Below are 16,647 nucleotides of genomic sequence, written 5' to 3' on the forward strand. Positions count from 1 at the left end.
CTGATGCAATCAACACTCAAACACTATTTAATCTACACTATTCAACCCAAGTGTACCCCAATTGCATGGTGGATTAAAATAATTAAAAGAATCATGTGTTATATAATATACACCAGTTGCTAGAGACGTAGCTCATATATATGAAGTGTTGATAACAGTAGAGAGCCAATGGTGTTGCAAACAATCTCATTCCCCCTTTGCTTAAATATGTACATGGTAGTATTAGTCCAGTTCCTTTAGTACCACACAAATGAGCCTGCTGAGAACTCAAGGCTATGCACTCTGTCCTTATCTAGGGTCACAAACAGGCTTTAATTAGTTGGAGAAGAGTATGAATATTTCAAAGATGCACGCAAGTGATGCATATATTTGGGGAAATATGCATGAAACTATGCACAATTTTTCATGCAAAAGAAAAAAGAAAAGAAAGAAAGCTTGCAATCTGATACAGCTTAGAGGTAGAATTTGGAAACTTTGATACCGCACGTGTTGCGGATTCGAACATCCCTGGAACAGCTTATCATTACGTCTGAAAAAGACAAATCATGGTTAGTTTAAATCAAGGGTGATTTTTCAGCCCAGAACCTGAATTCTAATTTGGGAGAAGTTTTAGGGGTGGCATTCCAGCAGTGGGCCAAGCTACAGGCATGGAGTGGGGCCAAAGACAGAGAAATGCAAAATAGGCCAAGCCAGATGTCATTCTTACCAATTTGGACTTTTTTTCACCAAACTTGCAAAATGCAGCTCAATTTTATGCAAGCCTATTCAGGAGGAAGCTGCAATGCATCAGCTCTCCTCCCTACAAAATGCGCAACTCAGTCCTTTGTAAGGGCTCTCATAACTGCAAAGTACTTGATTCTTTGCCATTAAAGGATAATTTATTTTAAATGCCTTATCTCCAATCACTGATTAGAGAGAACAGCAAAAGAAGCTTGCAGGTCAGATGAGTTGGAGGTTCCCCATCCCTGTTTTAAAGTATGGTTTGTTGGGGGCAGGATCAAACCATGGTTTATGATCCTGGCTTGTTAATAAATTACACTTGTACCAGTCATTCAGACATGATAATAAACCACAGTTAGTGTTAAGCAGAAAGCAAATTGCCTCCTCACAGCCATGCTGGAAGAGGAGGGAGTGCATGAGCCTGAAGCTCAAGCAGGTTCATTCATGTAACGCTAAACCAGTTTAGCATTACATCCAAACTGTATCATAGAGTGATGCCGTTTTCTACATTCTGCATTTGACAATAATGAGAGGGAGCTTTACAGGGCAGACACAGGGCTTATTTTATTTTGTTCAAGCTTAGGGTTTTCATACCAGTGCTGTATCTTTCCTCCAGACACCTCTGTATATTTAATTCTTCTATCTAGGCAGGACTACAGAATCCTTCTCATTTTGTAGAAATCACAGATTGTTCTCTTTTGCAGTATTTGACACCTTGTTGTTCTTTTTCCTCATTCTTACCTCGTGCCAGGTGCAGTGGCCCCTGTTTTTCACCCCATCACATTCTAATGCCTGAATCAGCTCTTCAGGAGACGGCATTTTCCCACGGTGACTGACAAGCAGTGCTCTTTGTGGCCGGATGGATTTTCTGTCTCCCTCTGTCCCTGGTTTTCTCTTTGTCGCTTTCTTTCTTTATACACCTACTTGTCTCATGTTCTGTTCTGCCTCTACCCTCTATTCTCTTCTAGGTCTCACCACCGCCCCTCCAGACATTACTTAAGTGACTGCAGGCTGCCAAAATCTACAAATTAGGATTTATTTATTTATTTCAACTTTCATTACCCAAATGTATCTTTTGGTTTAAAAAAATGTTGAGGTTTCAAGAATTCGCTCTCAAAAATGTAGTGCCCTTTTCAGCATGGAGGAATGTAAAGAAGGATCTACCTTGAACATTGGCAGACAGGCAGGCTATAAATCCAAAAGCAAACAAAGAAATAATGTCATCCCCATGCTTTTGTGCCAGATGTGTGGGTCCCCAGAACTTAGCACACTTGCATTTATGTTTATTCAGAGTGTAATAATGGGCCAGTGATGCACACAGTTAAGGGGGAATGTTAATCTGTGTAAAAATGCCCTGCTTGTAAATTTTAGGGGTTCTCAAACTTTGTTATAGAATCAAAGAATCCAAGACTCCCTCGCTGTAACAATCAACAATCCAGAGCCAGACAAAAAGCAATTGTTGGCCTTTTGTACTAGAAACAGTAAGCTGCTTTCTTCCTTTCCACCAGGCATGATGGAGAACCTGCAAAGAACATTTGACAGAGAGAAACTACTCTTTGGGAGGCCCTGCTTGTTCGGTCTCTTGTAGGTCCCTGCTCATAATCTACCTCTGCTTACTCTTCTCCTTGTGTCATTTCCTAGGGTTGTCAATGTTCTGCCTAAGAATTTTCAACCTGGAATAGCCAATAGGAGCCTTTTCTTTTTCCTTTGTCAATTACCTTGAGATTCTTTTGCTCTCTGAAGTGCTCTGCACCCTGGACCCCAGTAGTTTATCTACGGTTCCCTCAGAAGCAAACTCCATTTTATTCCTGTAGTCATTGTAGTGCTATGATTTATGTGAGTTTAAAATGCAGAACTGCATATGCTCAGAGTGTTGTTTTTAAATCACGGTTGCCAAATGGTTTTGTTGTTATTCTAATGTATTAGGAATGCAAATGCAGTTTAAACCATGGAATAGCAGTGGCGAGGCAGGGGTAGGGGGAAAGAGAGAAATGTTAGTTTTGCGCTTCACAACGCATTACTATCTAAAAGAGGCCCATAAGGCCATTAAGTCCAGGGTCTAAAAATTCCCTTGCTGCACCATTGTTGGACCCCTTTGCCTCAGAGCAGGGATATTCTGAGTTGCCTGACATTTTGGATCTGTGGGGATTAAGGACACGAAGGTAGCTGTTGTTCCAGGCCTCATGGAGATCATTCCCTCTGATACTGCTGTTCTATGGCTGGATTCACACAACACATTAAGCCATGATGGTTTATTTTCTAGCGGAACCCATGATAGGTTTATATGTCATCTGTGGAGTGTTTCCGCCACCCATGATGCATTAATCCATCCAAACACCCCACTCTGAGAACTCACGCTCTGCACAATGGGCATAGTGAAGTGACTGCATAATCTACGATGCATAATGGTTAACAAGCCATCATGGTTTGGCGTTATATGTGAATGCAGCCTATGTGCGTGAACTCAGAAGAAAACCCCACTGCGCTCAATGGGGCCTTCCCCCAGGAAGTGCATTTAGATTTACAGCCTAAATGCAATCCAGTACAACTGGATCAAATAACAATCAGATCATTCTCTAGGTATCACACCTTAACAAGTCGCCCTCCCTTATGCCTGCTACTCCACTGCAGGGAGCTCAAGAGCTTCCCTAAGAAGAAGTGGATGGGCTTGTTTTGGCAGAAGCCTAATAGAGGTATAATTTCTATACCTCTAAACCTAATAGAGGTACAACCTTCCTGCAGTCCTGCTCCAATGACACTGTAGCAAATTGGACCCCCTTTGTCTTCCACAGAGAGGCCACTTGATACTGGAGCATGCCTCGACACATTGGCTTTGTGCAGAAGGAAGAACGTCTTGGAGGGAAAACAAATAAATACCCGTCTCTCCTTGCTCCTCCACCTGTGCCTCTGTTCCACTGAAGGGGCTAGATATTTCTCGGACTCAGACTGAATCTCCCTTTCTGGAAAGCAGCGTTGTATAAGTGCTGCGTGTTCAATCAACGCTAATCTTTTTTAGCCGCTCCCGAGCGGAATCAAAGGAGCGCCCACAAGTCCGTCAAGCATGATTTTAACGGGATGCTCCGGTGAGGCTGAGGCAATCTCATGGGAGCAAGGGGGAGCGTGGCGTGGCTTTCGCAAGCCACAAACCTTTGACTTGCAGCTAAAGCTGGTGGAGTTCTTATCACTGCAGGGTACTGAGGTAGCGCTGGAGATCAGATCAATATCCCTCCGTGGTGATGGGGGGTGGGGGGAGAGAGACGCATCAGGGAAGGCGATAGCCAGCTTTCATCCTATATGACTATTACAGCGCTCTGAGAAACGGAGGCCACTTAACGGGGGGTTCGAAGGAGGAAGCTAGTTTCGCCTATCCGCCCGCGCTATTGTTTTGCAGGAGGACGCTGGGCATGGGCGCAAGTCGCTGCTTGCCTGGCGCGGACCGTCTGGAGCTCCAAGTGTGCCAACCCAGCCAGCCCTTCCCTCCCCTTGCAACAGATCAGGCGGCGCAGAATGAGCGGCCGCCCTCGCTCTGGATCCCCTCGGCAAGACCATCTGGGTTCAAGCGCATCAGAAGGGGCGTTCGACCAAGCGCCGGCTTCCCCCCCCCCCCCGCGCTCTACAGGCAAAGTTGCAGCGGCTGCCCCCCGCCTTTTGCTCTATCGGCAATCTGCGCTTTGCTCCTTGGAGCGGCGGCGTCCGCCAATCGAACAAGGCACCGTTGCGGCAGCACCACCGGCAGCGCTCTGGCGAGGAGACATCCCGGGGCTGAGGATGTCGCTAAAGCGGGGGGTGGAGCTTGGGTGATGGGGTAGAGGAGAGAAAGAGCCACGCTCTTCTCTGATTGGTTGTCGGGGGGCGTGATGCCACGTCCGGCGGGGAAGCCTTGCCTCGCCGTGGAGCCTCTTTCTGTGTCTGGCTCTCTTTGCAGGTGGTGCCGCTGCTGCTGCTGCTGCTGCTGCTGCCGCCGCTGCCGCCGCTCGCCGGCTCGATCGGACCCGTACAGGCGCGCGCGCGCGCGCTTTACACACTCCGGCTTGCCGCCTGCACGAACTGCCATCCCACTCCGGCCGGATATCGCGTGCCTCCGTCGCTTTCCATCCTCAAACTTTGCCCACTGAGACTCGCGATCGTTTCCCGTTGCAAATTCGCATCCCCGGTCGGCAACCGCCTCGTCTCCAGCTGTAGGCAAAACCTGAAGGATGCAGCCGGGCATATTAAGCAAACAATTGTTCTGAGCAAACAAACCCAACACTGAGATTGGCTCTTCTTCTATGCCAGCCCCCTGCCGCCGCCGCCGCCCTTTCCCCCCAGCTCCTCTTCTTCTGCTGTTTCCTCTCTCGGACGCGATCGCAGGAGCCGGCGCGCGGATTCCCTTCCCTGGGATCTCCTTTGGACCACTGAAGTGAGTCCTCTGCCTCGCGGCTCCCTCGGCCACTCCTTCCCCAGCGGGAAGGGACTTGACTCCGGCGCTCTCTGGTCCACCTTGCGCCCTTCGCCCGCCGACGCCGCTCGGATTTGCTGCCGGGGATCGTGTTGTTCGTCGTCGCCCATCCCTGGGGGGCGAAGGGGGGGCGGGGGTTTGGCTTGGTGGAAGCGGGGCGAGGAAGGAAGAGGGCGGGAGGGATGCCAAAGGGAAGGTGGGACTGAGCCGTCGGGTCTCCTTCACCTCTCCGTAACCCGCTGGATCTCGGAGGGAAGAGGAGCACGAGAGGAGGCGGCAGCGGCGCCGAGACCGGCTGGGGATCGCTCGCCTTTTCCCGCGGCTGCTGCTGCTGGTGGTTCTTCTTGGTGGGGGATTCCGGCTCTGCGTGGACAGGATGCGTTTCTTCCCCTGGGGATTTTGGCTGCTGTGTGTCGCCGCGTCCTCCTCGGCCAAGAGCGACGGTGGCAACAAGGCAAAGAGCTGCTCCGAGCTCCGGCAACTCTATGGGGCCAAAGGATTCAGCCCGAACGGGGTCCCCCAGGCGGAGATCTCCGGTGAGTAAACGCATTAGCCTCTCCCCAATCCTCGCCCCCATTGCGTTTTGTTCCAGGGCCGGGACCAACGAGAGCACCCGCGACTCGGAACCCGAAGGGCTCCTTCAGCCCCTTCCCAACCGCTGAACCCGTGTTGGGCGTAACCAAGATCAACAGGGGGGATGCGCGGTTCAGGACCAAGTTGCTGCGCTTTGGGGGAGCCCTTCTAAGGAAGAACCGGGAGGAGGACTTATTTTAGCCTCGTTAAAGTAGTCACAGAGAAGTCTGCCTCCGAGCATGTGCAGAGTGTGGAACCCATTCCCCTTAAGTAATTGCAAGCAGGACTCGCACTGCTGGGCTTCGGGTTCAGGGCTGCCTTCTTCAATCTAGTGCCCTCCAGATGTGTTGGATGGCAATTCCCATCATACCCCTGGCAGCTGAGCAGTCTTAGGGCAAGGACATAACTTTATGAATCCTTGCGCTCGGATACTTTTCATTTACAAACTTGAGCACTGAGTAGGATTTGTTCCTCAAAGAGGTGCTGTACCTATTCTGTATTGAACTCCACACTGCTTCACGTCCTAAAGTTGAGAGGTCTGGCTCTTATGGATGCAGTTCCTGTAAATCAAGAACTATCTAATCATTCTCTCTGATGTTCGTGCCTTTAGCCACAGCTTGGGGAGGAGGGAAATGAGAGGAACCCTCCCCACTCCTTTATTTGGTGGCTTCTCCTTTTCTCCTTTTTTTCTGGTCAGCCATACCTCCGCTGCCTCTAAGTCGGCCCTTTCCAAGCTGGCACTCTTTAGATGTGTTGGAACTCCTGCTCCCATCATCTCCAGCTAGGCTGGGGATTATGGAAGCTGTAGTCTCCACACATCTAGAAGGTGTGAGGTTGGAGAGAGCTGCTCTAAGTAGTCAGCATTTACTTAGTTTGCGTCCAAGCTGTTCTTGCACAACCAGCTATCTGCTGAGGATTTGTTCTTGAAGGGAGTGCTGAAATCTCTCTTTGTGAGACAATTCTTTCATTTCAAGAAGCCGCTGCCACCACCACCACCATTCCTGGTGCCACCCTTGCCTCAGAATGTTCAATGTTTCTTGAGTTTTATTGTGATGCAGAGGTTGCCTGGTCTTTTCTCTCTGCCTTGTTCTCTCCCCCACCCCCAGCCTCACCGCCCCGCTGTGTGATATTGGGGTCCGTTGGCTGCTGTGGTTTTAAAAATAAAATTCTGTCCTTAGCATATGGCTCTAATGCTCTGGAGGATTTGAGCCAGAAGTGTGGTGGTGGATAATGAAAAACTGTTGTGATTGGTTCCAAAGTTAGAGAATGCCACAAGGTAATAAGAGAAGAGATGGTGTGCTTCATCCTCTTTTGGGAAGGAAGCAGCTTAAAGAGCAGCTGACAGCTGGGCTTTTTGGGAAAAAATGACACACAAATGCCCAGCTGTTTAAGGAGGTGAACCACAGCTGAAGATAGCGCAACTCCAAAAAGTCTGTTGCAGAATTGAAATTGGTTACTGCAAAAGACCTGCTTTCTCTCTCTCTCTCATTCATATGAGAGGCTTCCCTTTTCTTTCTTTTTAATGAACCAGAAGCATTTTTAATTGCAGAATATTTCAGAAGCATTTTTAATTGCTTCTGAAATATATGAAAAAAATACAAATGTGGTGGCTGGCTTGTGGGAATTTTGTCATAGGAACGCACCTCATCAAAGTCAACCCACCCAGATATTCTGTTAAAATTATTCTTCAGAGTTAATTCCTAATTATGTTTTCTCAGAAGTAAATTTCAGTGAAACTTATTTCCCTCTAAGTTTGATTAGGATTACAGTCTAGTAGGTTATTCCATGAGTAGAATAGAATTTTAGGCACCAAGACAAGTGTGTAATAGTTTTACATAGGAAGAACTTCAGATTTGATGCTAGCACGTAGCACAAACTAAAGTTCTGAGGGGGGAAATGTGAAAAATAGTTTTCCTTCAATTGAATGCTAAATAAGATGAGCCTAGAAAGAGTGCCCCCTACAGAATGGTATGCAGTCACCCATGTTATGTCTGGGCTCCTTATTTCTTCAGTGCTAACATAGTTTCACTTTCCTAGTCAAACATTATTTAAGAAATAAAAATATTAAATGATGCTTGTCAGACTTGGGCAAATGCTGCCTTTTCTTTTTAACTTTCTGCAGCGTCAGGAGACTAGTTGCTCTCTGAGGCTGTAATCCTGTGCATATTGACTTGGGCATCAGTTCTTTGGAAGCTGGTGGGGCTTACTTCCAAGTAAGCATACATAGAATTGGCCAATGAGTCATGTATGTTCAAGTGCCCACAAGGAGTAAGCAAAATCTTTTCATAGTTAACATGGTTTTTTTTCTTTTTTGGCCATTTAAACAGGGCTTATTTTAGGCAGCAACAAAACCAGAAGTGAAATACTGTCTCATGGATGACTTTCATTTGTTATTCCAGTTACAGGCCAGAACCTTTTATAGGTATAGTGGGAGCAGTAGCATTAAGAGAAAACTGAAGAGCTGAATTCTGTATGGCTAAAATGAAATAAGAGTACCATAGTATTTGGTGTATGATAAGTATAGTATATGTTCACTTATCCAATATCTCATTACGGCTGTTTAATGTAACTACCTAGAGGCTTTGTTAACCTGCTTCATGCCCAAACTTTTGCCGGAAGGGATGACTGATTTAAATCAAGGCAACTTATATCATATTGCCCATTTTGAAATAGCTCCGGCTATTGGGCGGTATAGAAATGTAATAAAATAAATAAATAAATAAATATATTTCCTGAACGTGCATGTCAATTGTTTGCTTTAAAACATAGAGACTCTATTTAACTGCGGAGCATAATTCAGAATCTTTGATCACCTGTCCCCAGTCATTTCCCCCTGCAGATTAATGTCTAGAGATTTCTGTTTCATAATTGGGTTCAGCAAGCTGAACTATTAACTCCCCACCCCCAAATCATTGGGAAATAAGTCGCTTTATCCTGAGGTAGGTATGAGTCCAGCTGAATCCTGTTGTGCACCTGGAGTACAATGGGAGCCAATCCTATTCCCAACCCTCTAGGAACCCCCCCCCCAAAAAAAAAACCTCCTCCCTCCCCACTCCTGCTTACCTGGCTGCTGCTGCTGCTCTTTTGGTGGGAGGAATGAAGGAAGTGAAGGAGATCTCTCAATCCCCTGCCTGTTCCGATGCCTGGAGTGCTGCTGTGGCAGCATCCCAACTGCCACTAGACTTGGGAAATGTAATTTTATTAAGCCTACTGGTGCTTGGTACATTCCCTTAGCAGCAATTCAGGCTCAGGAAGGGAGAAGTGAGGGAGACCCACATGCCGCTGGAGCAACAATCTGGGTTGAGCCAAGTGTTTGGAGGCTCACAGCTGCCTGGAAGGAAGGGAAATTCTTTAGATCTCATTCAGCTTAAATTAAAATTGGAGCTGGAGAAGAACTCAGGTCATAATGCTTACTCTTGTATTGCAAGATGCATCATTTATTATTTATTTATTTACAAAATTTATATGCCGCTCAATCATCTAACACAGATTCCATAGCAGTGAACACAAGTATAAACAGTAAAAGAAAGAAGGTTTTAAAAGCAAATCAAAATTGTTCAATTTAAAAACGAAGTAACCAGAAAAACAGTGGCTAGTCAGTTGGGGAAGGCTTCTTGAAACAGAGTTGTTTTTAGGAGGCACCAGATGCAGCCTAGTGTTGGTGTCTGCCTGACCTCCAGGGGAAGAGAGTTCCACAGAGAAAGGGCCACTACACCAAAGCTCTTCTCCTGGTGGACTCCAATCAGACCACAGGTCCATGTGAAACCACCAGGAGCATGCCCTCCAATGACTTCAGTGATAGAGCAGGTTGATAAGGAAGAAGGTGCTCTCTCAGGTATCCTGGTCCCAAGTTGTTTAGAGCTTTGTACTCTAGTACCAAAACCTTAAACCTGGGCCAGTAGCAAATAGGTAGCCAGTGCAATTCCCTCAGCAAAGGAGTTATATGCTAAAAAGAGGCAGCTCCCGGCAACAGCCAAGCTGCTGCATTCTGCACTAGCTCCAGCTTCCGGAGCAACCGTAAAGGCAGCCCCACATAGAGCACATTGCAGTAATCCAGTCTTGAGGTTACTAATGCCCGTACCATTGTGACCAAGCTATCCCTGTCCAGAAGAGTCCATAGCTGGTGAGCCATCCGAAGCTCATAAAAGGCACCCCGAGCTGCCTTTTACCAGCTTGGACCTCCAGCGACAATGATGGATCTAGGAGTACCCCTAGAAAAACTATTATGAGCTAATCAAGTCTGCAAACTTCAGCAATAATCTACTGCAGTTCACTGAGAGTCAAGAGACAGATTTCTCTTTGTCCATCTGAGTACATGGAAGGATACTAATCAGGGGTCTATATAATTTGGTTGGCGTTGATGGCCAGCCAAAACTAGTGCTGTGTACCAATCTTTCCCCTTCCCTCAGGGAAAGGGGTGGGATATTGATTGTGGCATCATGCTGAATTTTGGAGGCATTCTCAACTGAGCAGTGTGTGGTTGTTTTCCCGTCCCTTCTCTCTAGTTCCCCATTTGTCCCTATTGCCTTGAGGCTTAGCAGGAAGTTGGCCACAGCCTGAAGAAGGATGGGGGAATCTCACCAGAATAAAAAATGCCTTCACTGCTGGGAAGTACATTTGTGGAACATCAATATTAAGGAAAATGACTTACTTGACAGCTAAGGCTACCATCCTATACATGTTTACTTGGAAGTAAGTACCATTACTTCGGAGTAAAAATGTGTAGGATCACACTGTAACCTTTTGGAATTTTCCAGAAGCAGGGGATAGAAATTACTGGGCGAAATAATGTTTCTCCAGGAAATATAAAGTAAATATCAATTGTTCTTTAGTTGGTAGAGTCATAACAATTCATAGTTTGAGAACTGACTTTATTACAAAGTTTGGATAGTTGGGAGGGCAACAAATAGGAGTAGGAATCCAGCCTTATGACTTCAGATAAAAGATCGTTCTATGTCTGTGATGATTTGCTAGTCCTTGGGTGCCCACAACACAATACCTGCCTTGCGGTCATTTATAATGCTTGGCCTCACCCGCCCTTCAATATTTTCCTCTATGGTTCTCTTTTACACAGAAAAGCAGCCTCTTGATAGGTGGTTGATAGATGGTTATGATTCAGTTCTATGAGACTATAAGTACAGTTTTTAACATGTTTGTATTAAACTTAGATTTCCTGTTGCTATTTCAAATATTTTAACCCACCTTTCATGGTGCACTGCCCTCGGAAGGCAGCTTACAATATTACAAAAGCATGAACATACAAATTCAATTAAACACACACATATATATACACACACAGGACAGCAACAATGGGACCATGTATATCTCTCTGGGGAGAGAATTCTAAAGGTGTGGGGCTACCACTGAGAAAACCCTATCCTTAGTTCTCACCAGCCTAATGACTCTTGCTGGTGGGCCAGAGATTAGGGCCCTTGATACTAATCTTAATGCTTAGGCAGGTGTAAGCGGTCCTTCAGATAACATGGTCCCAAACCATTTAGGACTTTAAAGGCTGAAACTAGCATCTTGAATTGGACCCAGAAAGAACCCCTGAAAGCGATACACAATAGGAGTAATATGATATGAGTACCTAGTTTCAACAAGCATTCTAGCTGCGGCATTCTATACCTGTTGCAGTTTCCAAACTGCCTTCAAGGGCAGCCCCGGGTAGACCAAGGCATGTATCACTGGCTAGGTCAGCTTCTTCTTGATTGAGGTGCAGTTGTAGAACTAGCCTAAACTTGTAGAATGCACTCCTGGCAGCTGAAACTACTTGTACTTCTATAGACAGTGCTGAGTCCAGGAGCACTCCCAGACTGCCTATCTAGCTCTTCAGGAGGAGCGTGACCACATCTAGAGTCAGATCTAAACCTCCATCTAGGTTAGCAGATGGAGGACTAAGTTTCAGCTTGTTAGCTATGATCCATTCCAAAATTGTCCCTCAACACCAGTCCAGGTTTACAGCTGCTAGATAGTAGCAAAGAGAGGCAATGCTGCATGACGTCCACATGAAAATCTAAAAATAAAACTCTGATTTAATTTTTAAAATACATTTAGTTAAAAGAAAAATCACATTTTTTTATCTATCTTGCTTGCAAGGAAGGTTTATGCCCCAGGATGTGATTATGCAGTAACCTGAATTGTGGGTCAGATATGAATATCATGCGTCCTTAGTTTAATGCACACTGTGTTATTATCCCAACAGTATTATAAGAACAGCAAGTGTAATGCTGGGCTAATTTTAGGAACTGCTGTTGTGATGTCCAAAGAGTTACCTTAGTCATTTACCCATATGTTGTATGAAACAATATCAGACTGTGCCTCTTTGACAATGCGATGTCATGAGCAGAGATGTTATACAGATACCTTTATGAAAGCTGGTAGAAAGAGTGTACAATGGAAAATGAGCAGAGAATGGGAGTGTGCTGTCTTATGAGCCATCTGCTTTTAGCACTGCCAGCTGTGTACTTTAAAAAGAATGCTTCATGTTTCTAGCTGGTGGTTGCCATATGTACTTCAAAGTTCTATGAATTTAGAAAGTCACATCTGTGTTGAGCTAATATCAGTCTAGTGACACTACACAATTCGGCGTATTCTTCTAGAAGATGTGATTTGGACTTTGGGAGGAGTCAACATGTTGTGGATTTGATATTGGTGATTGTTGGAGTTCCTAAAAGCAAGAGCTACATGCAGATGCCACTAGAGCTGTAAGCTGCTCAAGTAGGGTTCATTGCAAGTTCTGTTTCCAAAGTTCCTCAACTTTTCCACTGCATTGTACTGGCTCTACGTAACACTTCCCCCTTCCATACTCTAGAACTACTTCTGCCTTCCTTCCAAGCCCAGTCCCCACTGGAACTGATTCTTCTTCCCTACAGGTGCTTACCCCCTTTAACTAAGCTCTAGGGCAGGGCTGTTGGACCTGGGGTTCCAATGTGGCCCCTCCCCCAGCACACCCCATTTCCTTGTATGGTGGATTCCTAGCTTTGGTAGGGTTTTTTCCCCTTTCTAAAAGGTGAAAAAATATGCCAATATTTTTGACCCTACCATTTTTGCCTCTGGAATGTGGCCCTGAGAGCTTCCCAGAAATTAAATTAATCCCTCAGGCTAAGAGTGATTTGACACGCCTGCTTTTAGACAAACTGTTACGCTTTCCCTAAGTTCCCAAATAGACTGCTCCTCCTTCCTTTCCTTCCTGAGACAGACTCATGATCCTGAGGGACTCCAAGTGAGGTACCTGATGGAGATTGCTATTAGTAGCTCCTTTTTCTGGGTGCAGTCATTCCCAGTGTGTGGCATGTCCGGTAGTAAGCAAATATATTGCTCACCAAGATCTACTTTCTTGAATGGTTCTTTAGTGCTGCCTCGGAATTACATATGGTTCACATACTATCCTAGTCCCTGTTTTGTATGTTTTGGGGCATAGATTCTGCCTACTGCTTTGATTTTGGCTGAGATGGTATGGATTGCATGGTCTGCAAATTGGGTTTTCTCATGACCATCTTGAGAACCTGCATATGCTTTTTTCAAAAGTGCCAAAGCAATGAGAGAGCTGCAGCAGGTGAACCTATGGCCACCTTCTTCCACAGGTCACTTTGCTTCTCTCCACCTCCGGGTTTGGATTAAAACTGAAATTCTGTTTGCTACTGTAGGCAGAAGAGGAGGTTGGGCAAACATATTGACAGTGAAAGAGGAAGGGTAGCTGCAGCAGATGCATCCTAATAGGATGCCTGTTTCTTTTCATCCTGCGTATGGCATCTGTTTAGCTGCTGCTAGAGGCCAAATGCTGGAATAGATGGCTGTTTGGTCTGATGTTATGCTGCTTAATTAAGTTTAAAGCAAAACTTGTTCATGTGAAATACATTTAAGAGGATTCATAAGATTCATATCTCATCTTTTCCACATACATACAGGCTTTTCTTCCTAAGGTGTTACCTTTTGTATGAAGACAAATACTTCCAAAGGACAGTTCATCTGATCAAGCAGCCCACCTTGGCTTTAAACAGTGTGTGTGGGTGGCCATTTTGAATATTCAAGCCTCATGTTTTCAGAACCCGGTGAGGGTGGCTGTTTGTGTGGTTAACAAACCACCTATAGCCCTAAAGCAGCCCAGGGTTTGGACAACACAGCAAGCTGCAGTGGCATGGACTGCAACCCACTGTGGGTTAAATAAGGCATGGTGGGCTGTGGTGATCCTACAAACCCAGTCTATGTATTGCATCAAGCTCCATAGCTTTCCTTTGCACAAGTATAAGGTTGGCTGTGTAGCTTGCCATCATCTGCTTTAGCAAAAGTATCAGTGTTTTTATAATATTAATGATTATTATGGGCCATGTGGGTTTTACATTCACATTATAAATCTAGTTGAAGTCAGAGTCAGTTTCAGCCCCATGTGTGAAGATGACTGGCAAGTGTCAGGTGTTCTTGTGTTGCTTGCTCTGAATAAATTAATGGAAGTTGCTGAAGTTCTAGCCCATTTATAGTACATTCTGCACATTCTAATGTCCAATCTTAGTTATGATTTTAAAAGAGGATTATGACTAAGGCCTTAGCTAGAGCTAAAGTTTATCCCAGGATTGTCCCGGGTTGTCCCTGCCTGCTCCTGGATCCCCTGTGTGTCATTTACATTAACAGGGATGACCCTGGGACGATCCCGGAATAAACCTTAGGTCTAGCTAAGGCCTAAGATGTAAGTCTGTTCTGCTCAGCAAAAGGCTTTAGAACATGCACACTGGTTGAAAGAGACACCTACACCAAGTCTGAGTAGTCAGTACTTGTACAGTTTTGTCACTCACGTGGGTGATTTCTCATGTTCAAACTTAGCTCCTATTCAAGTTGTGTGTGGGGTTTTTGTTATTCAATTCCCTCCCTATCAAGTGCAAATATTTATCTGCTCTTTGAGATTTAGGGTGCAATCTTCTGGGCACTGGAGTCAGCCCCATTGAACCCCATTAAGCAAGCATAGAATCTGACTGCACAGTTTTTCTCTTTTAATATATGAGAACATTAAGCAGTTTACTATGATACAAAATGGAGAATGTAGCTGTTCAAAAATATTGTGAGAATGTGATTTGTTGCCAAAGAGATGTGGCCGACTTGTACAACTGTGTGAAATGAGCCAAAGCCCATGTTCAGTGTCTGTTCTGAGATGTGACAAATCCTGCAACAAGTGATATTTTTTAAATAAGAGAGTACTTTACTGCTTTGCACTATGCAGCTGTTTGCTTGTAATAGTATACAGTCATCTAGAAAATGATCTTAGTTAAATACATTCTATACACAAATTTGGCACTGATACATGGCTATATGCTACAAAATCTTGTTACAATATATCATCATAATATCAGCGTGTCCTAAGATTATCAACAAATATTTTTGCTATTGCAATGTAAGAGATGCATGTTGTAATTCCTAGAAAACATTAGCATACTTATATTAAAATGGGTTTGCTTAAAAATAGTGAGGTGAAGTTAGGCATAATCTGTGCTAGAGATCAAGGCTCTGGTAACAACATAAATATTGCATTAATTTCATTGGCATTTGAGCTTCTATTCTGATTTCTTGCTTTTAAAAGCTAACACTTTTAAGAATTTTCTAACAATCTCTGACATTTTATGTTTTTGCTATAAGCCAGATGTTTTAATTGTTTATTTTGATGTGCTGTTTGAAGTGAGTAACCCCTGAAGAGTGTCTCTTTGTGTGTCTCTATCTCCTTTATAGTTATTCCCATCTGTAAGACTGGGAGAGTGTCTAGCACGCTACTCAAACTATAGAGCTATGTTTGTTTAATATGGCAAAACTGTGTGCAAAACATCTACTAAAGAAACCTGATAACATTTTTGCTAAGCTGGTTTCAGATCTGCTTGTTCCAGAATGGATAACTGTTTTGTCCTTGTCCCTATTTTATGGAAACATGTATCTGTATGAAAGAGTTGCCTGTTTTTTGCTCTTGGACCAGAAGGCAATTTTTATAATCTCACTTGGGAGAGACCTTGGGATAAACTAATGATCATTAAGCTGGATCATTGTTTCTGTTTGTTAGCGCAAATTCTTTATCCCGGTGCTTGTTCAAAAGTTATATCTGCCTTCTCTGGTATTTTAGCAAACACTGTATTAGTGACCCATGGTATAAAGCAGGGATATACTGTATACTTGCTTTGTTCTTATTTATCTTATTAATCTCTGATAATAAAAGATTATGTGGTTGTCAAGTTTCCCAGTCCCTCAGGCTATCACACGCTCAGGCAAACTGACACAGGACACTCATATCAGTGAGACTTCTGTATTGCAGGAAATCCCATGGCAAAAGCTTAATGGTTACATGCTTCAGAAATCATATAGCTGGTGGTCAGGCACTGTAAGCACCATGTAATTCCAAGACAGTCAAAAGCTAATCACTACAACCGTAACTGAGATCCTCATCAACATGGTCTCCCCGTTGCCTTCTCTATGGCCCTGAACACAAGGGAAAGGTCTCGGGATTCCTGATGTAATTCTACCCAGGCAATTGAAACATAGGTTCCAAAACCTGGACAAGGAATGGGAATGATTCCTGCAATGATCTCTCAGGCAATCAAAAGGTAAGTTCTTGAAAGGCCTTACAAAACTACACTCACTGAGAGTTAGTCCATCATCTCTTGTTGATAACTCCAGGCTACATGGTTGAGGCCTATCAAGACTAGAGATGTAAAATTTCTGGAAATTATGAAGCCACGGGAAAAAAAGAAAGTTCTTTTCCAGGGGGTTTCGGGGGGGTAACAGAATTTGGTGGGGAAATTTGGTGGGGGGGGATGCAATATTAGCAGTTTTTACAGATTGAAAGTCACTTTGTTACTTTAGGAATATAAAATGTATATATGTACAAGTTAGTTTGGCATAAAATTATCACATTTGGTATATTAAAAATACAGTGTATTCAA

At 44.5% G+C, this 16,647-nt stretch overlaps 1 protein-coding gene across 1 annotated transcript in view; it reads left to right on the forward strand.

The window, feature by feature from the left end:
• Positions 1-5,401: 5,401 nt before the first annotated feature.
• Positions 5,402-16,647, forward strand: part of GPC1 (glypican 1) — a 233,134-nt gene continuing 221,888 nt past the window's right edge. Inside the window, exon 1 of the mRNA XM_063132257.1 lies at positions 5,402-5,694. Coding sequence (XP_062988327.1) covers positions 5,535-5,694 — 160 coding nt within the window. The 5' untranslated portion in view covers positions 5,402-5,534. The remainder of the gene's footprint in view (positions 5,695-16,647) is intronic.

This window comes from Elgaria multicarinata, chromosome 8 (genome assembly GCF_023053635.1).
Source record: "Elgaria multicarinata webbii isolate HBS135686 ecotype San Diego chromosome 8, rElgMul1.1.pri, whole genome shotgun sequence".
Lineage (NCBI taxonomy): Eukaryota > Metazoa > Chordata > Lepidosauria > Squamata > Anguidae > Elgaria > Elgaria multicarinata.